The following is a 27,980-nucleotide window of genomic DNA, read 5'->3' on the forward strand; positions in this document are numbered from 1 at the left end:
CGCGGCTCTGAGGGCGCATGAGCGAGGCGCGCAGCGGGGAGGCGAGCGGCGGGGAGCGGCTCTGCGGCCGGGGCCGGCAGGCAGCACCGCAGCGGCCCGGACCGGGGCCCGCAGCCGCAGGTAACGGTCGCCCGGCGGCAGCACCGCTCCCGACGCGCGGCTCTCTACCTGCAGCGGCGGCCAGGGCGACGCCATTTTGCGGCCGGGCGGGGCGGGGCCGGGCCGAGCTCCGACGCTGCCGTCGAGGCGCGGGCCCGGCGGGGCGGCGGCCCGCGGGTCCGCTGGGCTTTGCCGGGCGGGCTCTGCCCGAGGCCTCGGCGCCGGGCCTGGCGGAGCCCCTGCGCGGTCCTCGGGGTGGCGGAGATGGGGCCGGAGAGGCGCTCGCAGAGCCCGGTCTGGAAGAGGGCGTCTCGCTGCCGGCTGAAGCCCGGTGCGGCGCGTAGCCTCGCTCCGCGCCGTCGGGCCGTGAGGAGCGTCGGCCGCGCTCGCCTTGCCGCCGGCAGGGTCACCGGTGCCCGAGCTCGGTGGAGCGCTGGGGAAGCTCGCTCCGGGGCGGGGGAGTCCTGCCCGGCGGGGCCGCGGGAGCCGGTCCGCCTCGCCGCGCTGCGCCCCGCGGGTTCCCGCCAAGCCCCCGTCGCCTGAGGGGCGCCCGGCCCAGCCCGGCTCGCTGGCGGCGGCCGCTCCCGATCGCGGGGCCGCGCCGGCTGCGGGGCCTCGGACGAAGAGCCTGTCCCCGCCGCGCCGACGGGGAAGGACGTGCGGCTTTCCCCGTGCTTCGTTCGGCCGTCAGGGCCGTGGCTCTGGCGGCGCCGCAGTCGGCGCGGTGCCCAGCGCCAGGCCGGCTCGGTCAGGTGTGGGCGCTTGGTACACAAAAGCAGGGTCGGGAGGAATCCTGTCACAGCTGTCAGCTGTGATCTTAGCATGCAGATGCATTTTCTAACCTAATCGCTGGGGTGATCTTCTGGAAAGATGTTAAAATGCGACTGCTTTCTGAAATGAGATCTTCTGCCACTTTGACCGATATATCTGGATTACAGAAGCTTTATGTTGTATTAGGCTGTGAACCACACGAGGTTTATTTTCCACGGCAATGGGGATATGCCAAAGCATATTATGCTTCTGTTTAATCCCCTTGGCCCCACGTGCAGCATCAGTTCAGCTTATTTAGCCCTTTCCAAATAATCAGCCCTTTTCCTAGGCAAGGAAGGTGGCTCAGAGGTTCTGTCTCAGGAACAGCTGGGCAAGGATGTGTGTGAAAAATAAGTTATGGTTTAGGGTAGACATTTTTAAAGAGGAAAAGTGTATTTGAGCCTGTTCGTACTACAGTGGCGAAAGGGCAGATCCATGGTTTTGAGCCCCTCTTGCAAAATGTCACTTGCTGGGGCTGAATTTAATGCCTTGAAGCCAGCCCTCGGCTTTGACATGGAGCATGCTGGTGACAAATTATTGGGTACGGAATGCTTTTCGTTCTTCTGACTGTTCATTCCATCGGTCCTGGCTAATGATTTTTAGAGAGCATGGGAAATGCCTCTAGGGGAAGCCACCATTTTGATTGCTGTGCCTAACTCATCTAATTCTGGTGCTCCGGAGTTTGCCGTCAGGTTTCTGAGGTGTTAAAACATCTATTTTCCAGATTCCTGTGTAGGATGCTTTTTTGCTAAGAGTCTGGAAAATAACTCGGGTTTTGTTGGGTTGTGGTGCTAAATAAGTTTGACTGTGGGAAGCACGCATTCTTTCAAAGACCGAGCACGCAATTGAAGTTCCCTTTCTTGATCACTAGAGATTTTAAACACGTGTCAAATGAAATGCAATAGTCAAGGAACCAGAGTGGTTGAATGAATTGCCTATATGTTTCTTTTTGGCGTGAAGTGTATGGCGGTGTGTGAAATGTTTATTTCTTCAAAGCAATAGGTAATAAAAATGCTTTTGAAAGTTAATTAAATAAATGTGTAGTATATGTAATACACTTGATTATGGTCCATGGATTGTAGTGAAATTTCAACACTTTCAGCTCACTTACTTAGAGAGCTCAGTTATGTTTTGATACCCAGGTGGACTAATTAAGCATAGCAGTAGAAAATATGGGGTGCAAAACGCAGGTGCCTATTGAGCTTAATATTTCAGTATGTTGTAGAGAAACTCAGGAATCTAGAAAATGCTAAACTGGTATATGCTAATTTGCCATGGAGTACTATGGTATGTTCAGGCAGCTAATCAAAATAAAGTTGAATCAGAAAGCCATCAAACTTGTGTCATGCGATCAAAATACCAGACATTTATCTACAAATAGAAACACAAGGAGCATCCTTTATTGCATTTAGCAAAGAGTTGGAGTATCTCCCATTTCTTTCTAATCCATTTTGCATGCTGTTATGGCTGTTTATTTTTCTGCAAGCATTAGTCTGATGAATTTTATGAGCATGAACAAGACACTAAATGTCCTGGAACACACAAAGTGTTCCATCTTGGACTGGCAATTATAAGCATAGATTCAGTTTTGCAGTTTGAAATGAAATTACTCTGGAGTAATTTGCTCTCAGAGACAAGAAGAATCAGCAGTAAAAGCATCTAACGGAATTTCTGAGCAATGGAAGTAGCCTTATTTGTTGTAGCATCCTTAGTACCCATGACCAAGGTTGATGGGGTGACACTCCTACTAGCTTTAATAAGTTGCATCTAATTGTAGCATGGTCTGCATCAGAATGCCAGGGGGATGTAGATTCCTGTGAGGTGCGCTTTTAGGAAGCCCCAGAACATCTTGTTGGGATGGCGTCTTCCTGCATGCTCTCTCTGTTTCTGTGCATATGGTGTTTGTCGGTGCTTTTAGACATCCATTCTGCAGCATGCTTTTTTCTTTTCTGTCTTTTCAGACAGTTACTTAGGCCTTCTAAAACTGTCTATCGTGGAAACGGAATAGGGAAGCATCCCCTCTTCAGCATCAGCTTCATCCAAGATACCATATGGTTATCATATAACGTAATATTCTCTGTGGTGTTACTTGTGTAGCAGAGTAACTGCAGGACTATGCCTGATTCAGGTTAAACTGAAAACTTGAGCGAAAGATGTACTAGGAATTTACTATTTTTACATGACTGCCATTTTTGTCGCATGTTATCTTTGCTCATTTCAGGACTGCCTCTGAATCGCAGTCCAGAAAGAAGACACAATCGTGTTGATTTAAGTTGAACATTTGTCTCTAAGATTAAGAACAAAGCCATGCCAGTACTTTCGGAAGACTCAGGTAACTAATCTGCATGCTTTCAACAGACCAGTGACTGAAATCTTAGTGTATGTGTTTCACACAGGAAATGCATTTAAATTGGAGTTAAATAAAATAGAATTAAGGTAGTTCGACTAGATTTCTTGGCAGTTCCCTAAAAGAAAATGAGGAAGGTGGAGTATAAAAGGGAGAAATTAATAAAGTTAGTTAGATTTTAGGAAACACCTAGTTTCATAAGAACCTTAGAGCCCCTGAATACATGCTGGTAGACAGGCTCTTATGGACAAACTTGAACCTCTCAGTATAACACTGGCTTCTACGCATGCTTATTAAAGATCAGCCCTTATATCTCTGCTGCTTGCTGTGCCACTTCTTAATATTTTCTGAATAGGTGTTGGTAAGCTTTTAATATTCTTCCTTATGACTTAAAAAACAGTGATTCCATTCAAGGCTTGCTAGCCAGCTTCTCCAGTATGCTAGCCAGGGTGACATCATATACGCTAATGATACAGAGTTTTAAAGCAGAAGTGAATTTGAGTCTTCTGGATCCAGATGCACTCTAAAGTTCATGGAGAGAATAACCAAAGGAGAAGATTTTAGGTGTGTCCCCCCCCCATTTTGTTTTTGTTTGTTTTGTTTTCCCAGTCATGGTCTGCTAGGAAAAACCTAACGTTTGTCTGGCCCTGTGCACTGCAAAATTGGGATAGTGCTGCTTTAAGCACTTTTTAGAAAACCAGCCACAAGCTTTGCTTCCACTGCAGTGGAAATCTACACCAGTCCTTTCCTCCTCTGGTCAGACCTGACTTCTGACAGGTGCCTTGGAGGTGGAAAGGGCAGGATAACGCTTGTAGGCGAAGCTGCTCTGGAAGTAGAGCTGGGAGCTGTGCAGCAAAGGAGGTGGTTCAGTCCTCTTGCAAGTCGCTGTGGCACTCTGGTAACTCAGAGTTTGTTAGAGGGCTAGCTGTTGTAGAAACAAAAGGTAATTAACATGAAGGGGGAAACTTCAACAGTAATGTCTTTAAAAATATGTATCGCTTTGGTAGCTTTTGCCTTAATATGGTATATGTTATATCTTAAGCTGTGTTTGCCGCTTAAGAAGGGAGCGTTACAAAATGAGTGGAAGATAAGCACAAATCTCTCTGCAAACTTAATGATCACCAAGATGGTACCCAAATAAATGTAGCTGATGTTAAGTCTGCAGTAGAAGGTCCCGTGAGACATGCTATCTACAAAGCTTTTGTTCTGTCTTGAATTCACATTTAGGATTGCATGAAACTTTGGCCCTTTTGACATCTCAGCTAAGACCTGATTCAAATCATAAAGAGGAAATGGGATTCCTTAGGGATGTCTTCAGTGAAAAGAGTCTCAGCTACCTGATGAAGGTAAAAGTTCATTTATGAATGTACATTTTCCTTGTAGGTTACTTATTCTCTGTTGCCTTGATTTATCAATTGTTTACTTTGCTTTTTTTTTTTTTTGTAGAATTCTATACTGACCAAAGCATGTATTTATTTAAGCACAAACGTTAAGAGCATTTGTTGACAATTAATGTATTTTGTTCAGAAAAAATATTTCTGCTTTGATTGCCAAAATGCAGATGTAGTGCCTCATAGCTAAAAAGCAGTGTGAGATGGCTTCATTTTTTTGCCTTATGCTGCTGAAGTCTTTACAGATTTTCTGTCTGCCTGTGACACTAGCATGAGCAAAAAGAAAACTAAAGGACTCCTAAACAAAGCAAAAATAACCCCAAGAGAGGTTATTTTTCTGACACTTATCTCAGAAAAATTATATTCCTTAAATGTAAAAATATTCCAATGTACGTATATTTAGGAAGTTTGGCATCTCTCTATAGTAATATACCTGAGTAATCTTTTTCAGATTCATGAAAAACTCCGTCATTATGAAAGACAGAGTCCAACTCCTGTTTTACATAGTGCAGCAGGATTAGTTGAAGATGTGAGTAAAAATTCTTGTCTCCTTATTTTTCTATTATTTATTTCCTTATTTTTTCTATTATTATATCTCACCACCCTTATCGTAAAAAAATTTCTTCCTTATATCCAATCTAAATCTGCCTTATTTCAGTATAAAACTGCTGCCCCTTGTCCTGTCACTACAGGCCTTGGTAAAGATCTTTTCTCCATCTTTCTTTTAAGCCCCCTTTACATATTGAAAGGCAGCAATAAGCTCTCCCCAGAGCCTTCTCTTCTCCAGCCGAATAACCCCAGCTCTCTCAGCCTTTCTTCATAGGAGAGGTGTTCCAGCCCTTGGATCATTTTCGTGGTCCTCCTCTGGATGCACTCTGACAGGCCCGTGTCTGTCTTGTACTGGGGACCCTGGCATTGGATGCAGTACTCCGGGGGGGGTCTCAGGAGAACAGACCAGAGGGGCAGAATCGCCTCCCTCGACCTACTGGCCGTGCTTCTCTTTATGCAGCCTGCGATGCAATTGGTTTTCTGGGCTGCAAGCGCACATTGCTGTCACATATCTGATTTTTTCATCCACCCGTATCCCCAAGCCCTTCCCCGCAGGGCTGCTCTCAATCTGTTAATCCCCCAGTCTGTTCCCAGAGCAAAGTTGTATCTTAGATTTGCTTATAACGTGGCATGTACCTGAAAAAGTGGAATTTATACTGCCTTTGACGGCTCTTTACAAGTGGCTTGAGCCTGTTTCCTTCAAAAGCGTAGCAAAGGGCTGTGGAAGGCTTGGGAGCTAGAATTCCTCCCTTTGCAAAGCCAGGAGACCCCACTGCCCCATCTTAACCTGCAGCATGCCCCCTCTCCCCTTTCCCACAAATACCCTCCATAAAAATTTTGGCACTGCTGCCTGTCAAGTCATACAAAATTACCGTCTTCTAAACAACAGAGGAGAAGTTTTATACAGGAGTATACGACTTCCCTGTTTAGAACCCTTTCCAGGGAAAGAAAATCTCTCTTGCCTCAACCCCTTCTCCCTTCCTCCTCTCTCCGCCTGCCCAACCAGCCTAGTGCAAAAGTTCTTCCATTATTTCTCTAATCCTTTCTTTGGAGGCCTGAGACTCCAGGGCACGTTTTGGTATCCAGGCTTTGCAGGGGAACAAGGGAACTTCTGTTGCATGTTCCACACGGGTAGTGCTACCTGGTTACGGAGAGGATTAAACTCCTTTATTGTAGTACAAGCGAAGGAGTGTTGTTTCACTTATCACTTACGGATTCCATATAGAATTGAAAATTTCAGAACTCATTCCTGAAATTATATTGGCAGAATCATTCTTAAAATGTATGTTTAGGGGCTAGGATCCTGATTTCTGATGATATCTTCCTGTACTATCTAATAAAAATAAAATAGATGAAGCAGCTTTCATTTCTTTTAGGATTCATGCACTATTGATTGGGATTGGGTTTGATCTGTGCACGCTACTTTGAAGGATGATAGCAGTTTGCAAACACTCACCAGAAACACTCACTTGCAAATATTTGATCTTGTTTGGTGGACTCCTTTTATGTTGAGGTTGTTAATTTTTATGTTAAAGGTAATAGAAGAATTGCAGACCGCACCAGTGAATAATGAAGAAAAAGAGCTACTTCAGCTGTTGTCAACACCACATCTCAGGGTAAAAAACACACGAGAGACCTTAATGAAATTCCTTTGCAGAATTCCAATGGAACATTTTGTAATGGAAAAGTTACATTGGAGAGTCCCCAAGAGAAAGGAAGAACCTCCTACAAACAAATAGAACAAAGTTCTATTCCACTATGATTTCCTGCCCAGGCTTTAGGATGCGAAGGGGATTGAGAAGACACAGCGTAGGCCTTTCACACCTAACGCACCGTGTTATCTTCACTCCCCTCCTTAATATTTTCTGAGGGAGCAGAAAAGAAAAGGTTACCGTTTCTCAACTTTTTGCTTTCCATAGTCCACCGCCATTCTGTAAGTTTATTTAGGCTGAGCTTTGTTATTGCCTCGATTTACTTTAAATATTGACATATACCAATATATAGTTTACATGATGAGTAAGATAATTGCTGAATCTTTTTTTTCAGGATTGATGGTGAGGGTGGGAAGGGGGAGGTTTAAGTTTGCTGTAATGTTGGAAACATGAGAACTGGAAACTGTAATATTACCCTATGACACTCCTGTTTCTTATTTCCTTTATGCAGGCAATGCTTGTAGTACACGACACTGTAGCACAGAAGAACTTTGACCCAGTCCTTCCACCTCTACCCGATAACTTTGATGATGATTTTGATGAGGAATCGGTGAAAATTGTTCGGCTAGTGAAAAATAAAGAACCCTTGGTACGTATAAGATAACCCGTCTCTAGTCATAAAACCCTGTAGTGCAAAAGCATTACGGGGAGTATGGAGGAGATACTTGAAGATGGCATCAAATAGTCTGCAAAAACTGGGAGTGTTCCGAAGCTAGTAAAATAACATAAAAAGAACACTTTGGTAAATACACCTTCACAAGTTTGCATGAGATGCTTTATAGGCACGGGTTTATAAAGCCAGTAAACGCATGGAACACGATCTCTGAGGAAACTGTATATGTTGAAGCAATTATGCTTATTATACATACTCTTTTCGTATTGTAGCTAACATTCAGTGAATTAATACCTTCATTTGCATGAAAGTCAGTGATGTATGGTAAGAGTATGTTTGATAGCTGTATGTAAACTTTATATTGACAAGGTACTAATTTTATACAAATGGAAATGGAAGAATTGATTTCCTAAGAAAAAACAATTGCACTGGGGAAGAAATATGCTAAAGTGCTTTTTGTGTATGACAGTGGGTGGGTAGTAGAAGAGAGCAGTGACTTAATTGCTGATGAAAGCTTTGTATTGCCAGCAGAGGTAGGAGAAGGGAAAAAAAAAAACGCCTAATTACTTGGCTTTCTTTGCTTTTACATGTAAAAGTGCTGGCTGTATTGTCTAAAGATTCAGAAGACACATAGGGAAAGCTCGTTCTAAGAAATTCTGTTTTGCACGGTTGAGTGACTTTGATCACCACAACAACGTAGGTAGTGAAAGCACTCGGCAAAGCCAGCAGAAAGGAAGGTGTGCGCACCTTGCCACAATCACATGACACGGGCGCAGGCAAAAGTTGAAAAATGATTAAAATTGTCAAGGAGGAAGATAAAATGTATAGAACAAATTAATTCTGGTTTAAAAAACACATTAGCTTACATGTTATTTCACCGCTTACTGTATTCTAAGCAAATTTCTTATGATGGTTTCTGGGGGGGGTATGTTTTATTTCAGGGAGCTACCATCAGAAGAGATGAGCATACAGGAGCTGTAATTGTAGCAAGGATCATGAGAGGTGGTGCAGCTGATCGCAGTGGTAAATTTCTGAAGGAAAGGGGATTTAAAATTGCATTTGTAAACTTTTTAAAATTTCCAAAATTATGCGTGCACACACGTACTGTATACACATACCTAGAGCGATAATCTCTAACTAAATCCGATGGTTATTCATTCCAAAACCTGTCCTTTGGACACAGGTGTTTAATACATGTATAGACTATTTTGTAAAAAAAAAAAAAAAAAAAAGATAACAGCCTATAGAAATCTTAATAGGCAACTGTTAGATGTCAAGTCTGAACTAGTATGTAGGCTCTCTGTGTAGTCAGTGGAGCGAGATGGACGTTGCTGGAGAACAAATCATCCCAACAAGCTTTAGAACAGGACAGATCACTGCTGGAATTGCCTTTCTTCCCTATGGACTGTAAAGGGAGCCTACACGGTAAGCTCACTTCACAGCTGAATTTCAGGTGGCAGGAGAGACTTCGGTGCGTAGGCTGTCATTCAGCATGCCTTCAGGATCTACAGGGTTAATTCCTGCAGTATTTGACCTTCCCTTTTCTAGAAGGTGATCATTCAGATTTTATTAAATAAGCTGAATTGGCCTTATATGAGATTTATAGACTCCAAGCCTCATGCACTTTTTTAATATACAAGTAATTGAATCCCAAAATTAATGAATTACTGTGATGAAAAAATATTAGCTAATTAAAGCTTTCTTCTTGATCGTTATCATTCTTTGAATTAGTGTAATCTGATAAATGTAATGTGAAATGACTAGAGCGTGTGCTTAGCATTTCTGTATTTCATCAGTACTCTATTAATTTAATTAGATATGTTTTTCTCTGAAATAGCTGCTAGGAAAAAATGCCAACAGAGATGGGAGAAGTAGGTCTAAGCTTTGGAAGAAAGAAAAGAAAAGAATGTTTTTTACCTTTAATGTAGTATCTTGGTTTATTCACTGTATCATGTGTTGTTTTCTGTTTGCTTTACTGAGAAATTATTTTATGTCAGTTAACAGTAGTTATATAACACAAGTACAACGTTTCTTACTGAACTGGATAAACAAACCTAAAGCTTGTAAGAGCCTCGTTATGGCTTGTTAAAAAATTAGTCCAGCATTCTTTCTGGGATGGTGTAGTGTTGATCTGTTAGTTGACGGCCACATCATTCCTGCCTTTATAGTCAGCAGCATGTCTCCTGACTCCACAAGATTTGATCATCCTCATGAAACTATTCCAGTTTTGCGTTCTTATTGCTGAGCCAAATATAGAGGCAGCGATTTTCCAGAGTATCTTGCCACATGTTCTCTATCTCCATGCTGGTCTCCTACGAGGCTGTGCTACCTGAAAAAAAATGCCGTAGGGAATAAGGGTGGGAGACTTCAGAGCCCATTGCCAACAGAGGCGTTTGGCTCTGGTAGGAAATCCATTAAGCTGGGGGAGGGCGGAGAGGGGGTGCATGCTCTTGACTTAAGTCAGACATCAGAGGAGTGGTGCTTTCCAGTCTGTAGACTTACTTTAATTTGCTTACCATCTTTTCAGGTCTTGTCCATGTTGGAGATGAACTAAGAGAAGTCAATGGTATTACTGTGCTTCACAAACGACCAGAAGAAATAAGTCAGATTTTGGTCTGCACTGATTTTCATTTCAAGATCTTTTGAGTGATCTAGTAATTACAATAGATTATGATATTTAACCATGAGTTTAATATATGTATAGAGCTAAAAGATGCAATTCCTGCTTGTCTTTGCATTAAGAGTTTTTCTTCTCCCAGTGGATTAGTCTTCTCCTTTTGACTTCAGAAACTTCTGCGAACTGAATTGGTACCAATTAAGATACAAATAGAAGCTTACGTCTTTCTCTGTCAAGAACTTCCCTTTCATGCTTTGTTTATGACAAGCAAATTGCAAATTAAAAGTGCATTCCTAGAAGATAAGCAGTTTATTCATAATAGGGTATGTTAGGAAGCTGAAGAAAGTCTCAGCTGTGTGTCCAATAGAGCTGTCAGTTTGTTCTTTACCAGCAGATTCCTTGCAACACTAGCAAATTCTTGCTTCAAGCTTCTCTAACATTAATGCTCACAAATCTTGGTAACTCTTTCTAAACCTCCACATCTGTGATCTGCCTGCTGCGTTGCAGAAAGTGTTGTAGCTCTTACGCTTATTTGTTTTCTGACTCCCCTCTTGTGGCTTGGTTCCCCCGTGTCTTGGTGTGAAGTGGAGTTAGGGACACAGTAAGAAGAATGGCAACACTAGGAGACTGAAGTATGTGGCATCGGTTCCATCACCTAATTTAAATTTAGATCAAAATAATCCTGAATAAGGAGAATGACTGCTTTTAACTTGTGGGGGAAGGATCAAAATCATATTTTGAAATGCTGTGTAGTTTTATTTGTGGGGACCCTGGGATGCTATTCATCTGTCCCGTTTTAAATTCCTGCAATGTAATAGTTTCCTTTTCATGGTTTATTTTTTGAGGAAGAGCTACAAATGTTTGTCCAAGCTGATTGTCCAGGTTTCCTTTTTAATCTGTGCAGAATACCAGGCTTCTCTAGGACACAGTTCATCTCATCCAAAATAAGGCATCTCAAATAGATCAGATAAGCCTATTCTAGATTTCCAAAGCACCTAGAAGTGCTTTTTCATGTACTATAACTAATAACTGAAATTTGCTGGCAAAGATTTTGAATGAAGGTAGATGTTTACTTTGGAGATGTTTACATTTCACCTTAACCAGTTGTCCACTATGTGGGAAAGTACAGCAGTATTTTTCAAAGGAGCACTTTAAAATGGTTAGTCTGCAAAAACTTAAGTTAGTGTCGTACTAAAAGCCACAGAAATATTTAATGCCCTGTGAACTGTAATCCAGAAATTAATGCAGTTGCTAAAAGCAGATCAAGGAATTTTAATGCAGGTCTTAATATGTTCTAGCCAAGTAGTTACTGTGGATGTCTCCATGGGGAAGACACTGTTGAGGAGGATTCATGGACCATCATGATAGTCTCTGTAATTAAGTTAAATAGTGGAATAGCTTGGCCTGTTAAAGTTCTGAGAAGAGACAGATGCTAGCTCCTAAACTGGAACTTGAATAGTCTGCATTGTGTCCTTGTCCTGCTTTCAAAGTAAAAAATATTTCTCTCTTTCTCAGGCTCAGTCTCAGGGATCAATAACATTAAAAATAATTCCAGCCATCAAAGAGGAGGATCGTCTAAAAGACAGCAAGGTACGCAACTTAGTGAAATACCAAAGCACACGTTTTCGTATTTACACAACGCTGGCATCTCTGTAAGTGCAAGATTCCTGCTGTTTCAGTGAGGAGAGTCACAGACCCATAATTGAACTAAAAAGATAGTGGAGCAGTTTCTTGTTGTAAAATGCAGTGCCCTTTTATTCAGTAGAATTACTTCGATGACGTCTCTCTTCTTCATCATCTTGGCACACGATCTTTCGTAGCATTTCTGAAGTCTAGCCTCTTCTTTTTGTTCATGTAATTAAAATTGGTGTTCCTGCCAGTCTCGTCTTACCACGACAGCTGCTGTCTGTCCATTATCTCTGGGCATCCTGCCGCTCGCTTGAGTCAAAACAGACCTGTTTGCAGAGAGCTGTGTTCATCATTTGACCCCATTAGGCCCCTGGAAACATGAACACGCCTCTCCGAGTGCTTCATTTGCCCTCCTTTGCCTTCCTGTTCGACTGGTCCCTTACAGGATTCCTCTGTCAAACTATTTCTGCTTCCCTGCTCTCAGCTGCCAAATTTTTCCTTGAAGCCCAACAAATCACTTTTAAAAGTAGTTCTACTGTGATGCGTTAAATAAGGTAAGATGCAAGATGGTAAGATGCAAATCCAAAGTTTTGAATAGTAGATTTTGATGCATTAAAGGAAGATTTTAAGGACAGTCTTTATAATAGGGCAACTTTGCCATAAGTCCCTTTTTATTGTTTTCTCCCTCCCCTGAGATTTTTTCCTTTCTTTGTTGCGTTTTGTGCTTATGTAGACTGTGACCTGTGTTTCTTGAGACTTTGATCTTTGAGGCTCATGTTCCCCAATGCCAATACATAATGACTGGGTATGTGTTTGAAAGTTTAGTTTATTTTTCTGTATAAGTAAGCCAAAATACAGGTGCAGCTTGCTAGGTTTCAGTATTTTTGAGTACCATAAAGCATAAAGGAGAGATGAAGAGTATATATAGTTAGTGGTGTAAGCACTGGGGAAGCCTTTTAAAGGTAGTTTGACATTCCAAATAGGACAAGAAGAAAGGATGTGTTACTTTCTTTTAAAGGTGTTTATGAGGGCACTTTTCTGCTATAATCCCAAAGAAGACAGAGCCATTCCCTGCCAGGAGGCTGGGCTGCCATTTAAGAGACGACACGTCCTAGAAGTTGTAAGCCAAGATGATCCCACGTGGTGGCAAGCAAAACGTGTTGGAGATACCAACCTCAGAGCAGGCTTGATCCCCTCAAAACAGTTCCAAGAAAGGTTTGTCAATGAAGATTACAGAATTTTTTTCACACATATAGTGTCACTCTGATTTTATGCTGCTTTTTTTCACAGGAAATGAAGGGCAGGATCATGCCAGGGTGAATACCACATGCTTAGAGAAAAGTGCTAAAAAGCTCAATCTTCTCCAATTACATACTAAAGTTCCTAGCTTTCCTTGGCTAGTTTGCCATTGACTTAGGCTTTGTGGCATGAAGGCAGAAGCACTTGCTAAACAAACGTGTATGAAATGAAATGTGGAATATCAGTCTCTTGACCCTCTTGGCCTAGAGAGACGCTGTATTTCACAGACTTGTACTTCTATAGTATAAGAGGAAATGCTGATTTATTGTAACAATTTTGAATTTATGCAGGTAGTAGTAGTCAAAAAAGTGTATCCGATCTTTCTTCTGGCTCCTAAGAGAGTATTTAGCTGGGACCCAGATGCCTTCTAGAGCTTGAAGTTTCTTTGTTTTTACAGCAAGATATGCGTATCTTCTAAAGCAAAAATATCCCTCAAGTCTTGTATGTACAGTACAGAAGCCTTAAATTTAAGAAGGAATCTGGTTTAGGCTACTGGTCTCATTGTGTGATTCTTACTCCAAATTACTGGATGTGTCTTCTTTGGATTGTAGGTGTTACAAAGATGGGGTATCTAAGAATTAAACAGGTCTGATTCTATTGCTGGCCTCCAAGGTTTGCATAAGGTTTCTAATAGAGGACTTCGCTCCACTGCATGAATGCTCCTTTGAAATACTGGGCATGTTCTGCCTGAACAGCTGTATCCCTCTTCCTGTGCACGCATATATGTCAGCAGATGCTGCTGTACTGCAGTCTTTTTTTTTTCTTTTTCCTTTCTTTTTTTTTTTCTCAGGTGTTGTAAACTTCATTTCAATGTATGCAAGAATATAGAAATTGCTTCAGTGGCTGTTTCCCCTGAGTATCTTCTTTAGTCTGTTGTGAATGTTGGTCTGTTGCAAAAAAAACACTTAGGAAGAAAACGTGGTTTCCTTTGCCCAGTGAGGGGTTTCTTGGGGGTTGAATTTTTGCGCTGGGTTGTTGCGGGTTTTTTTAGTGTTGGGTTTTTTTTGGGGGGGGTGTTTTATTTGAGCAAATTCAAGACTGGCAGATTAGGAGTTGAGCTCTAGTTCATGATTTTAACACTTCAGAAATTTTTACTTGATACTCTATTCTTATGTTTTCACACAAGCTGGGTAACTTGGTTTGTTTACTAGTAAATAACAAAAACTCCAAACTGATCTGGAAGGCAATGGATAACTTCTGAGTATGCATAGCTGCAGTGATCATTTTGGACAAAGGTTATTTACTTTTGACTTCTTGTTGAGGTTAGTAGTTTTAGGATTGTGGCAGACAGGAATTTTGCCCATCCTTTGTAAAAATGGAAAATAGAAGTCGGATTCTCAGCAGAATTAGAATAGAATAGTTGTTGTTTTCTTAATCTTTCAAAAAAGATTAGGTGGGGGAAAGGAAATAGAAAAAGAATTACATTGATAAAAGTAACGTGCTATTGATTTCTGTGCTCTGATGTATGAAAGCCTAAAATGTTCTCGAATCTTCTCTCTCAGGCACTTACCAATAGCAATCTGGGACCATCATAGTTTTAAGAAAAATGTTGAATCAGAGACATTTTATATTTTTCAAGGAAAAGCACTATTTCATTCTTTGTTTTCAATGCCATATGTATAACGTGCTATAAGTTCTTTCTAACTCTGAGCTTACATGGCTAAAATATAATTATTTTCTCTTTAGACGATTGACTTACAGAAGAGCAATAGGCACTCTGCAGAATCCCAGAACTGTGAAGAAACCATTATGTAAGTCTGTTCTATCCTTCAGTGATGTCTTAGTTGATATCAACTTCTCAGTATTTCTCTGTTATTTCAATAACAATGTGTTTGAATATGTTTTGTGTGATCTGTCATTGATTGATTTGCATGGATACAAGCTGCCACATGAGAGGATTTGGGTTTGAGCTTTATCCAGTGTTGGTAGTGCATATTGCTTATGGATGTCCCTCTCTTCCTGCTTTCAAGAACATAAGGCCTTACACATTGTTTAGATGCTTTAAAATTTGCTAGTGTTCACCTTTTTTCTGTGGTTTGAAACTTGAAAGCTGCAAAAGTAACCCAGTGCACACTTCTTGAAATTCTTTCATAAGTGCATGGAATGACTCTAAGCTCATAGGAAAATAAACTGTAGCTTTAAGGAGGATAAAAATCACTGGAGCTGGCAATACCATCTGCATTTCAGGCTTAGCGTTACAAAGCTGGTCTTAAGTAGACTTTAAAGTGATTCTTGTTTACAGCTCTGAAGCCTCTGTCAGTGAATTATTCACACAAAAACTGCTACTTGTGGTGAAATTGCTAGTCAGCGGTGAACAGCAGAAGACATTCTGTATTAGCCCAGAATATAACGTTCCTGTTGCTCGTGGGTACTTCAGCACAGCTGGTATCGATGTGTGAGGCAGCTCTGTGCCTGTGTGAAGCCAGACATTGTGCTAGGAGTGCCACCCTCATGTAGACTAGGAATCTGGAAATTGTCCATCTTCAGTGATGTAAGGGAACTTCTGACCCGTGGTGCATGGCACGTCTCGTGACGAGATACAGGTATTCTTACGGCACAAAGAGGAGGGAAGGTGCTCAACCAAATTATAAAATAGCATTACTGATTTAAATGAAGCTTTTCCAAATCAGTTTCCATTATGTTCAGTGTTAGGGGGCATGTAATGCGGATTGCTACTTAGGCTTTTTGTGAGACATTCTCGAGACAATTAAGCTGATAAGTGGTTATAATACTAAATTTTAGCCAAAAAGTCTTTAATTAGTTGATAAAGGTACATTACTGCATTATTTTTTTTTTAAGATAGAAAAGCCTGTTAAGCAAATCAGACCAGAAGAACCTTCCTTTCCATTCCCTCTAATTTTACTCAATCATTTGCCAGTCTTTTAATATCGTACCAACTCTGCCTTTCATGCTAACTACAGATGATCAGTCTTCTGATAAAGGTAGGTACTCTCCTAACTCATTTTCTGTCTGAATATAAACAACCAATGCCTTTTCTAAAATACTTGCTAAGCCCCTAAGCAAAGGGATTAGTAGATATAGCTTGTTCTATAGCAGTTTCCCCCTGAGTTATTATTTGAACGAATTTAATTTGGATTGATGACTTAGGTAATGATAACTTCCAAATTTACTCCCGATTCAAGAGAAAAGATTTGTGTCTTCTGATATGCATTTGCATGTTCTGTAGGTTTCTAAGTGAGGTTGATAGAGTTGAAAGTTAAATGCAGTCTTTGTATCTGATATTTTTTAAAAAATAAAGAAATATAGGGGTTTAACATTTTAGAGCACCCATATCAATCCAAATTGATTTTTCTTCACTGTTCATTTGGACTGTTTTCTGTGTTATTTTCATTATGAGCAACTCTGTGGGGCTCATGCAGTTTATATGCCACTGTACCACACATCTTTCCAAATGCCAGGTATTTTCTGTTGAATTCTGCATGCTGTGATTTTTTTTTTTTCACATTACACATGCTTCTTGAGAATAATATTCCAAGTATCGGTATCCCATCAACTTTGGTGAAAGTACGAATCATATTCTATAATTAGCTGGCCGTGACTGGTATACCCTATCAAAGCGTGAGTGTGAAACTAGCGCCTGCCTTCCACGGCAGAAAATAGCTCTGATCTTAGCTACGGGTCGGCGTATATCACTACTAGTATCTTCTGTCAGTGTAGGCGTAATGTTTTATGAGTATACACTGGCATTGCTTGATTACATATCTGCATGCAACTCTTCATTAAAAACCAAAGCTCTTCTCTGGATTGGCACATTTTGGTAAAGGTTTAAGCTGCATATATTTTTGCCTATGGTTGGGCTTGTCCCAGAACCATACACCTCCTCCTTAAAATGAGTAGAGTTCTGGGGATATTGCAGGGCACAAGTGCCTAAATTTTAAGAAGCCAGGTAGCCCTCTTTCAGGAAGTAGGAGAACTCGGTATTTCTCTTAGGATTGCAGTATAGTGTTTTGCAGCTAAGTATCATGGTTTTATTTTGCATACTTTTAGGGGCCTTGGGGGTGGTCATAGTTGGCTTTTTTTTACAAAAATTTGCATATTATTTTACATACACGTGTATGCCAAAAGCATCAAATCCTTTTTAATAAAGAATTAATAAGAAATGATAATTTAAGTTAGTCAAAACGAAGTTGTTTAGAGCTCATACTTCAGTCATCTCTGATTCCCTTTTTTCAAGCCCAAATGATATTGAAATGTTAGAAGCAGCAATGTTCTTACACAATCATACCCATTTATAAAGTCATACATTAAAAAAAGAGCTCTATGTTTGCCGAGTCTTCTTTTTTACTTAGGTCTGAAGCACTGGTCAAATGTAATGAATGCTAAAGAGCATAAATTCTGGGAACCATAAATACCGAGATGTAAAATTCTTCTGTGCAATATCGACGTCAAGGGTTTTTTAAAATATAAACCACTAGCCAAGGCAAATAATTTTTTGTATCATTAGTGTTTGTGCTAGAAAAGTGTGTGCATATAATGCAGGATATAAAACTTCTCCTTCCCTCACGAATGAGCCAGACTCGTATCGCAGGCGCTGTTTAAGACATCTCCCTCCTCCCCTCTCACTCTCCTCTCCCCTGTGCCCTTACCCTCCACCCCCCTGCTTTTTCATTTACAGAAGACTGTGACTGTGAAGGATATTTCAATGGACAGTACATAGGTGAGAAACCAAAGTCCCTTTCCTCTTCCCTAACCTGCCCCTTGCAAAAAAAAAAAAAACAAACAAAGCCATTAAAAAATAAAAACTATCTTATTTCCATTAATTTCCCATACATTCATAAACTAGATTATCTTTGTGCAGAGGCATAATTGGACTGTGGCATAGCTAACACTTTGCCAAAAGTGATATGAGGGGGGGTTTATTATAGATTGGGTGCTTCGTTTTCTACCTGATAGGCAAATTTTTCATCTGTAAGATTAGCATATGTGCACTGATTTGATTATAAAAAAAAATTTGTGAGAGTAACTCGTATTCAAAGACAGAGTAACATCTAGCTGAACAAGCTTGAAAATTTAGATGAGTGGAGACGTGGTTTAATATATCTTATGTTTTCCTCTACAGCTGGCTTACGGAGGAGCTTTAGATTAAGTCGTAAAGAGAAGGAGAACAATCTGAATGAAGGAAAGCAAGCAGAGCAGGCAGATGCAGCAGAGTTCCTAACGTACGAAGAAGTCACGAAATACCAGCAGCAGCCTGGTGAACAGCAGAGGCTGGTGGTTTTGATTGGTAAGATACACAATTAGTTCAAAATTTTTCACGTACCGCCCTCTTCCCTTATCACCTGCACTCCAAGAGGCTTTCTTTAAGTGTTTGGTTTTTTTTTTTGGTGGTTTTTTTTAAAGGTTTTTCTGGTTTGGGACAGAAGTTGTCTCTTCTTTTAAATTACATTTCAAACAACAACCAAAAAAGAAAACAAACCAAAAAAAAACCCCAAAAAACAACCAAACTCACCAAATCCTTCTAAAAATAATGATGCAGGACCACTTCTCATTTTTCTGATTTGCTTTGCATTGGTTCTCACTTAAACGTGCGCGTTCTTCTGCTGTCAGAACAATGGATGAAAAGGTAGAGTTAGAATTATCTGTCAAAACTTTGCATGTGATTTTAATTCAGTGTGCTTAACAACTTAGCACAAAGTCAGTTTCCTAGGATGTTAGAAAAATCAAGGGTATCTCATAAAAATGACGGCTAAGATTACAGATTTTCTGACTTAGTGCCTGACAAATGTTTGTCCAACAGCTGTTCAAGGATTCAGTTTGTTCCTGGTGATGTTCTTCAGAGCAGAATGTGGCAGGTCATGAGGGCTCTCATGTACAGGTTTCTTCAAGCACACTCCTGTATTGTATTATTTGTGTGAAATCGGTATTATTTATTCTCATTCCACACAGAAATCTGTCAGTCGGTTCTATTTTATTAGGTTGTTTGGGGGCCAAATTAAGTGAGCTCAAGCAGAAGGTTGTGTCAGAGAACCCACAGGAGTATGGTGTTGCAGTTCCACGTGAGTAAAATTTACTGACGTTTGTGTGTTGCCACTTTTTTCCATAAACGCTGTTTAATAGAGTAGTGCTGGCTGCATCGACGAATGGTAATTTGTGTTTTGACTATGTATATGCATATTTCAGAAGTACTTCAAATTATTTTTCTCATTGTAATACACTTTGTTTGCCCTTCATAGCTGAATAGATCACTACATAACTTGGCACATACGAACTTCGGAATTCTGTCAACTTGGTTGATTTTTTTTTTTTAATTGTGTTTTCCCAAGTGAACAGATTGCATTTTCTCAAGTGTCCATTAAAAAAATGAGAAACTGAATACAGGAAGGAAAAAATAAGATTGTAAATTACAAAAGGAACTAGTGTGAAAAACTAGTATCTTAAGATTCAGCCAAAACATTATGTGTGTTTAAAAGAGGATGATTTTTCTTCAGAATATCATACTAGCTAAAGTTAAAAAAAAAAAAAAAAAAGGCAGACAGCTGTAGAGAAATTAGTGATTCTGCTGCATGGGTTTGTGACTAGAGGTACACTGAAATTTTTTTGCTGGATTATTTTCTAAAAAAAAAAATAAAATATTAGACACACAAAAAAATCCATCAATATTTTTATTCCCCAACAACCTACTTTTGCAAACCAAAAAATTAACACTGAGGGCACTCTTTATACGTTATTTAAGACTTTCAATAAATGTCTGTCAGGCAGACATTCAATTAGTTAGCAGTAGAACTCATATGAGTAATTTTTACTTGAATTTAAACACGTACACAAAAAAAAAAAAGCAGACGTCACTTTTATGGCCAGGAATAGATTTGTAAAATGATCGCCAAAGCTTCTCCTACAGTAATAACAATCCTTAAAAGAATCATGACATCAAAGGCAAGGGACACGCACCATTATGTAAGTTGCGCAGTAGCGTGGGAAAACAGCCAGGGATATTCTTACTCTAAATTCAGAGGCAACATAATAGCACTTTATATGTTTCCTATTTTTATTTTCTAAGTTTCAAAGAAAATGAGAGTCCAGTATTCCAAACAGTTAAGAGATACTGTTTTCCATAGGATATACTCTACTGCTTCTACCAGATGTAAGAAGTACGCCTCCTAATTTTTGTGTTAGTTATAGCATGCTTGGGGGCAAAACAACTTCAGTTTTGGTCGTATAATTTTTGAGATTGAGTTTAAAACAAAATTATAATATTTGATGTATATTTTATATTAATTTGAATTTGCCAGTGTGTAACTACCTTGTTTGAGGTCATGAAAACGTGACTGGAACTAAACAGAAAATACAGTTGTTTGCAAAGGCTGATCTGTCTCCCGTGTCTTGTTTCCTTTCTCTTCTAGATACAACCAGGTCAAAGAAAAGTCATGAGAAGGAGGGAGTAGAATACAATTTTGTCTCTAAGCAATCATTTGAAACAGATGTGCAGCAAAACAAGTGAGTTAATTTTAAAATACTGGCATAATTGACTGTATTTCAAACACATTGCTAGTTAAATCTTACATCATATGAATACCAAAATCAGGTGTAAAGTTGGACTAGCTGTATTAGAAGGGTTCAGCTTTCCAAGTAAAAAGCTCTCTATTCAGTCTGGACTGTTCATGTGAACTCAGAAATTTAGTAAGAAGCAATTTAGTAGAAACAACATAGGACTAGTAGGAGGATCATAAGGTGGGATTTAAGCCTGCATATAAGTAGTATGATTGGTCAGTATTGAATTTAGTGAAAGTAACAGATATTTAGTTGGGCCTACTTATTCTCCATTTAGTATGATGGGTAGCAAGTTTTATTCACAAGTCAACTTTAAAGTGCGTTATAGACTGAATCCGTGAATATAAAGGACTTTCTGTAAGATTGAGTACGTTTCCTGAAAGTACGGATTTTCTGGCTAGTCTCCCAGAAGATGGAAGAATTGGAGTCCCATTTCCTTGCCAGTTTTGTTCTGTTTTCTGTGAAAAACATCCTCTTTCTTCTATTAGGCTTGAACATCAGTCAACTGAATTAATGCAGCTTCTTCCCCTAGTTGTCAGTAGTGCTGATTAGCTATTAGTGACATGTGATGAAGACTATTGCTACTAAGCAACCAGAAGGAAAAAAAAAAAATCAGAAAAAAGAAAACCTTCCTCCCTGCCCCCCCCCCCATTTGACTACTGTGACTTCAGGAAACAGCAGTCGAATGTTGTAAGTTAAATATTCTTTGTGCATGGTATTTAAAAATGTCTTGACTTTTTAGATTTGTGGAACATGGAGAATACAAAGAAAATCTGTACGGTACAAGTCTTGAGGCAATCCGGTCCGTGATGGCCAAAAAGAAGGTTTGTTTGGTGGATGTGGTACCTGAAGTAAGTTCTGCAGCTTATTTTAAAGAAAGCAAGTATTTCTTACTAGGCTGCCAGCCGAAGTAACTGATGTTGTTCACCATTTGTGGCAACTTGCTCTGCAAAGAGCAATGATGCTCCGAAACTTGTGTTTCCAACAGGTGGCCTGAGTGCTAGCTAAGTGGAACAGGGCTCTTGAGACTGCAGCGCAGTGTTCACGGTTCCTAGATGTCTAGTTGATGCAGCCTAGATGACGCTTTATCAGTGCTCACTGTGGGAGTGTTCCCTTGCCATAGGAGAAATGCGCGTCACCGTCCTAGCCTGCTCAAGTCCTAGAGACAATGAGCATGGATGGGTTTTTCATTCCTATTGCCTCTGAAGCATTACTAGCACTGTACCCAGTGCCAGTATACCTGCTCTTAATCCCTCCACAGTGGGAGTTAGTTAATCTTTGAAATCTTGATTCAGATTTTGTAACTGGGCTAAGAAAAGACTTGTGATACTACCCCAGATTAATTCCAGGTTTAAAATTTCCAGTGTTTGGCCTCTTAAGTGAAGCAAACCATAACTTGCCTGTCAAATCAATTTTTTTTTTATACTTTTCTCAGTATCTGTTGCCATGTCCTTGTTCCTGCTATCGCAATGCACAGCAAGGCAGGTGTGCGGTTAGCCTGTGCTCCAGCAAGCTCATGCACTCTTGTAAGCTAGCCAGGACACTGACATTAACCTTTCTTTTGAAGAGCAAAAGGTTACTGTGGTCAGATGTGCAGTACACAGGACCACGGGGTGTACTAGTGAAACTGTTAAACCCGACTTGAATAGATCATTGACATATAACAAAAAAATGAAAAAATGCTGTAACAAAACACATCTGTTCACAGGCAGTAAAGCACTTGAGGACTCCCGAGTTTAAGCCTTATGTTATCTTTGTGAAGCCTCTCATTCCAGAAAAGAAAAAACATGTCCTAAAATCTCCCATGTCAGAAGAAATCTCACCCCCCCTTGTAAGTATTCTAACCTTAATCTCTTCTTTTCAGACACAAAAGAAGCCTATGAAACAGCTTACCAAATTCTAGCAGTAGCGTACGTGATCTCAGCTGTAATATCTTACATACTCTTTCCTAATGGTAGCATTCTTGTTTCATTTTGTTTCAAAGTAATGACTTATTGTGCTAATATACTTTAAAATTCTAGTAATTAAAAAGACATGCTGTAAATTTCATACCATCTTCTCGTGTTGATCAGCAGGATGAAGAACAGCAGGAAATTATTAATTCAGCAGCATTCATTGAAGAGCAGTATGGCCATTTAATTGACACTGTACTGGTGAAAGAAGATCTCCAGAGTGCATGTAATCAGCTGAAAACTGTGTTAGAGAAACTAAACAAGGATTCATTCTGGGTGCCAGTCAACTGGGTTAGGTCATAGCTTGTTATCAGCTGTTTAAGGGAAAGATTGTGTAAAAATGTCTTGTAAATATATGGATTAGAAAAGGGAAATATGTCAAAATCATTTCAAAACTGCTGGTCTATCTAGAAGGTAATAGATAAAGACTGTATGTGAAAAACTAAAAGTCAGAAGCTGACGCTGCGTTCCTGAATCAAAATCTTGAATAGCAGCTGTCACTTCAAAGTGAATACTCAGACTAAACAGATCAGTAAAAGATCAGAGTGACTTTTTGACTGTAAATAGTGGATTTTGTACTGTAAGGTTTCACAGAGGGTCCCACACTTCTAAAGCATTTAAGAAGTGCTAGGACACTAACCAGCTGGAATTGTCATCCTTTGGCCACAGATTTTGTGGCTAGAGTTAAGGCATCTGAACAAGGTACGTTGCCCACAGAAGCAGCTACTTCAGCGAGGTGGGAGGGATGTCCTTTGGCGAGTGCTTACACCATGTTGGTTACTTACTTAAAAGGTCAGCTGGCTGGCAGGCCAGCAGAACATGGTTCCCCTCACTCAGGATCATTAGTTGCAAACCTTTCCGATTAGGCACTAAAACTAGGCCAGTTATACAAGCTGTATATATTTTAGTGGCTGAGACACGAGGGTTTTTTATGTCCATCCCACATTTCCCAGTGCTTCCAAGTTGTCTTGCACAGGTATGAGTCTGCTCATCTGTAGCTTCTGCCCCCTCTCCCAATCTCTTCCTACTGACACAGGACAGATGTTAAACAATCTGTGAACACACCTGTGTGACTAGCCAGCTCATAAACCAGAGACATTTTTTTAGTCTACATGACAATAACTGCATATGCTTTATAATAGGACTTTTAAGAAGCTTGTTTTCTACAAGGCATCTTTGCAAATGCCACCTGATGGGATACCACCTTGACACCAACATAGCAGCTCTGAAAAGGCTGCTAGAAGGAGGAGGCTGAAGTACCAAGTAGCTGAGCTACAGGTCCAAATCATCATCCTTCCAGCGTTTATGCCTACCTTTGTTCCAAATCGGGTGAAGGCTTCCAGAGCATCTAATTGGCTACATCGAGTCCTGAAGAAGAAATCTTAACTGTTAAGAAGACTTTGTGTATATTTCAGGAGACTTGAATATACAGAATTTTTAGGTGGATGTTACAAGAAAATGCAGGGAGATGATTCTGGAAGCACCTATGCTTTATAATTTATTTGGAAAAAAAAAAAAAAAAGTGAGTATTGTACAGGTGCATGCTGGCTGAAACTAGTTCCTGTTTTCTGTTGCCTGCTGAGGTCTGATCTTTCCTGTGTACTAACGCCCTTTAACAAGACCTTTCAGTGCACCAGTCTCATTCCTTGCATCGTAACAGTATGATGTTATTCTTGTTCTACTGCATTTAGCAAAACTAAGTGTTGCATATTAAAAGCACATTTCTTACATTCCAGTGTCACTGAATCTACATTAACTCTAGGCCCATGAAGTTGCGTAGGACAGGCACCCGTATCCATCTTCTCCAACTGTGCACCCTGGCAACTTACTTCCACGTATTGTCCTGCCTACAGGCATTGAGGTTCCCACTCCTACAAGAATGAGCACTTCTGACAGCCAGATACCTGCTCTGACAAGCCAGAGCAGACAGGCTGCCAGGCTGCTGGCCTCGGCAAACGCCCAGGGACTCCTTCCCATGTGGGTGGCCCGTCCGCTCTGCCATTAACAATCTGCAGTCTTGTCCCAGCACAGCCACCAAAAGTAATGTGGCTTACAAGAGAGGCGCATTGCCAAGTGAATTTTGTGACACATGTAAAAAATGAGTGTAATAGTCTAAAAACTATTTAAGTAACAGCATTTCAAACTAAGTTGTATTACAAAAATATGAAATGGGCAGATTGATCTCACCATAGATCTATATTGCAGATTACAAGCAAGTTTTTATAGTCTGCAAGACACAAACATGTTTAGAGGATACGGATTTAAAGAAAACAAGGTAAGATACTATCTAAGGGTCAGAATTCACTTAAAGCAAGATTGCTATCTAACATCTTAGAATATTCCAAGTGACTAGCAGTAAATAAATTATTTTGTATGTTTTACAATCTAACATAGTCTAATAGTAGAAATATGCATTAAGAGAAGCAAGGCAAATGACATCTAGAGGTACACCTGAAGTTACAATAACTGAAAACTTAAGACGTTAAGATATAATATTGCTATTAAAAGTGAACTGAAATGTTCAGTATGAGTTAAATAATCTTTAAGTGTATGCAGATACTCTATTGCTGCACAGTCACAGATACTACCTTGGGATACTGTCAGAAACATGTTTCATTTTTTTAGGTTCAAAGCAAAGGTGGTGAGAGGCTATGTATTATATGCTAAAGTTTGCAGGTAGCTAAGATGAGCTTTAGTTGTAGGGGAAAAAAAAGAACACATTCAGTGCTCCTATTTATTCTAAAATCCTAGGAAGAAAGTACATGCAGAAGATGGTTGTTATCAGGACAAGACTCCAATTCTGATGAGATACTGAGTCCCTGCTGCATTAGCCATGCCTGGCACATGCTCCTGCCATTAGGGAGAAAAAAGGTGAGAAGAGATTCTAAAGAAAATCAAAATGCAAATTTACTTGAATTCAAAGTCCTGCTTTGTAAATAGTGCCAAAAGCTCGAAGTCAAAGTACTGAAGCAAACTGAAACTCCTCTCCTTTATCCCTGTCCCCACCTTGCTCACACCTAAAATTTTGTAGTCTAACTTCTTTTTATGGCTTGTCGTATTGAAGGCTGAGCCTTGGTGAACACGTACAGTTCTCAGTGGTCTTTCATACACTGGCTGTATCTGAAACTGCTTCCCTTTCCAAAAATCGGTTGTGTACAGCACAGCCAGGGCATGCTTCAGTCAGCGAGCTCAAACATACACTCAGATGGTTTTGAAGAATCCATTTCCCCAACCAAATTTGCAATAGGATTAAGATGACAACTTACTATAAAATATGTACCTGCGACGCGACTGAGACGCACACAGATTAGAACCCCGATAACCTCTAAGCCAGCTTCTTACGATGTGTACATTGTTTTTATAAAGTGAAGCCTGTGTTAAAACAGCATACCTAATTCTCGTGAGGAGAGAAGGGAGCTATGGGTTTGTCATCAGGGCTAATTAGGCACTGTAAGAAAACGGTCATTAACAGAAGTATATTTCGTCCTTTTTTTCCCCTTCTCTTACACATCCTCTTCCCTTTGTACGCCAGTGACTTACTAGCATTCCCAGTCAAGTCTTCTGTGGGAGAACACATAGCACTGTTTGTTAATACAGACTGTACGTTCTTCTTCCACCTCCTGCCTGAGAATGTGCCCCAGGTTATCTTAGGGATACCTACAGGTTTCGAATGCATATCATTGCAAGCCAGCATTGCCTTTTTCTAAACAATAAAGATTAGCTTTTTTTATAAAGAAACAGAACATTTGGTTTATTTCTCTGCCCTAACTGAAATTAGTATTTTTGCTTGTTCATGTGAGTGAGTATACAATAGAAGGATTAAGTCTTGAACATAATATACTGGCACATTTTCTTTATACTAAAATACTGGCAATATTTATTGATAACATCAGAATAAAATAGCAACAAAATGTAACTTCAGCAAAGCAGCCATTAGCACTAAGACCACATGTGCTTTTTTTCTTTTTTCATATAGGTAGCCCTTCAACCCAAATTTCTAACTTAATTTTGTTCTAGAAACTGCTTCCCTTGCTCCCTTTTCTAATTACCTAACACTTTCTTACTACTTTCAGATTTTTTAAGGTATAGTTTTTTTTCTAGTTCAATATGCAGTTAACTAAATAGCTGTAATTTTAAAAGCATCCTAACACAATTTATTTAGTTTGAAGTTGTAATAAAATAATATTTGTACAAAACAAAAATTAAAGTACATCCCTGCCAAGCAGCCTCAGAATTCTTTTGATCATAGGTAGGCTTACAATCAACAAGCTGCTTCAAAATACCTTCGTTTTACACAGTGATATTCATTATTTTCCTGTTCTGCTTGCCTCTATTTAAGCTATGAACAAAAATGAACACATTTGAAAACGCATTCTCTGGCTAAGGAAATTATATTTTTAAGGCACGTATGTGTGTGTGTATATATATACATATAGAGAGAGTTGAAAATGCCCATGGTCAAGCAAACTCGTGTTGCCTACCCCCATACGCACACATCCCTCCCCCACAACCTCCCAGTGAATCCTGTAGCCAGACATTGGCTTTGCTCAGCATTTCCGTAACAGCATGTTATGGGCTGTGCCTTTATCGCAGCTCGTTAGTCATATCCTTTTCCTGCACAGTTCTGTCTTAAGTCAGACTTATGCCTACATGACTTTAGTTACTCCTTTACAGCATTCCTGACTGCAGGCACCACCGAATGGGTAAAGTAATCTCACTTGTGAAGATCTAAAAGCGTAACTGTATGCGGAAAGTAGGACCAGAACAGCTGTTGTGAATAGCTAAGGGGAGGCAATGATAATGCACTGCAATTTGGACTTAGGGGTACCATTACCTAAATCTTGCCCAGGTTAAAATGCTGGGTTGGTGCACGTGGAGGCTTATTATCCACACGAGATCTTGCTTAAGGCAGCATTGCTTTGTAGAAGCAGTAGAAATAGGAATAATGTTTCAGACTTGCAGAGACAGGAAGGGGAGTACTCTCATTTCAGAGCTACCTAACCATTGTTCAGTAATATTTTCCTATTTACGTGCCAAACTAGTCATATTGTGCCTCAACTCACAGTAAATGAATTGCAATATTGTTTAAGGCTTTTTCTGTTCACGAACACACGAACCTGGATCAAAAAAAATCTTCCTTCATCTATTTTAGCTCAAGCTTCATCACAAGTCAAATTCATTTGAAAAATACAGTAATTCAACAAGTCCACTTACTGAGATATTAACTAGCTACAGTTTTAAAACATCTAGTGATAAGGAGGACTGGAATTTCCCAACAGGATCTCTACAAATGCTTCATGCTGATGGCAGCTCCCTTTTCTCTTTCTTTTGTTCAATTTATAGTTTAAATAGTTTAAGACGCTTATTAGCAGTTTTTCAGTTAAAAAAAAAAATACTATCTTGGTGTTACCTAGATTTTTCTTTATCGCAGCTCTTCGCTCACAATTTGCAAC

At 40.0% G+C, this 27,980-nt stretch overlaps 1 protein-coding gene across 11 annotated transcripts; it reads left to right on the forward strand.

The window, feature by feature from the left end:
- Positions 1 to 27,980, forward strand: MPP3 (MAGUK p55 scaffold protein 3). Of its 11 annotated transcripts, XR_015707448.1 has the most exons (21): positions 1 to 120; positions 3,131 to 3,241; positions 4,484 to 4,602; positions 5,099 to 5,176; positions 6,732 to 6,812; positions 7,360 to 7,497; positions 8,463 to 8,544; positions 10,049 to 10,134; positions 11,654 to 11,728; positions 12,786 to 12,982; positions 14,753 to 14,817; positions 15,988 to 16,008; positions 17,703 to 17,744; positions 18,147 to 18,311; positions 19,003 to 19,083; positions 20,428 to 20,521; positions 21,318 to 21,426; positions 22,284 to 22,406; positions 22,648 to 24,049; positions 24,733 to 24,802; positions 25,279 to 27,980. XR_015707448.1 is itself a non-coding variant. In XM_087769954.1 (20 exons), coding segments are annotated over exons 2-20 (1,689 nt in total). In that variant the 5' UTR covers positions 1 to 120; positions 3,131 to 3,216; the 3' UTR covers positions 23,672 to 24,257. The 11 variants fall into 11 exon arrangements, 9 of the variants coding, with proteins under 9 accessions (XP_087626080.1, XP_087626074.1, XP_087626075.1 ...); XR_015707447.1 differs by having other exon boundaries at positions 24,733 to 27,980; XM_087769954.1 differs by lacking the exons at positions 24,733 to 24,802; positions 25,279 to 27,980 and having other exon boundaries at positions 22,648 to 22,753; positions 23,670 to 24,257.

Source organism: Nipponia nippon, unplaced genomic scaffold (assembly GCF_047370975.1).
Source record: "Nipponia nippon isolate SJK-2023a ecotype South Korea unplaced genomic scaffold, ASM4737097v1 scaffold_32, whole genome shotgun sequence".
Taxonomy (NCBI): Eukaryota; Metazoa; Chordata; class Aves; order Pelecaniformes; family Threskiornithidae; genus Nipponia; species Nipponia nippon.

Excerpts from the sequence above, each read along its gene's own strand:
- MPP3 (XM_087769948.1), top strand. The coding sequence starts at position 3,217 with ATGCCAGTACTTTCGGAAGACTCAG. Across the intron at positions 4,603-5,098 it reads GTCTCAGCTACCTGATGAAG|ATTCATGAAAAACTCCGTCA; the intron begins GTAAAAGTTCAT and ends AATCTTTTTCAG. Across the intron at positions 8,545-10,048 it reads TGGTGCAGCTGATCGCAGTG|GTCTTGTCCATGTTGGAGAT; the intron begins GTAAATTTCTGA and ends CCATCTTTTCAG.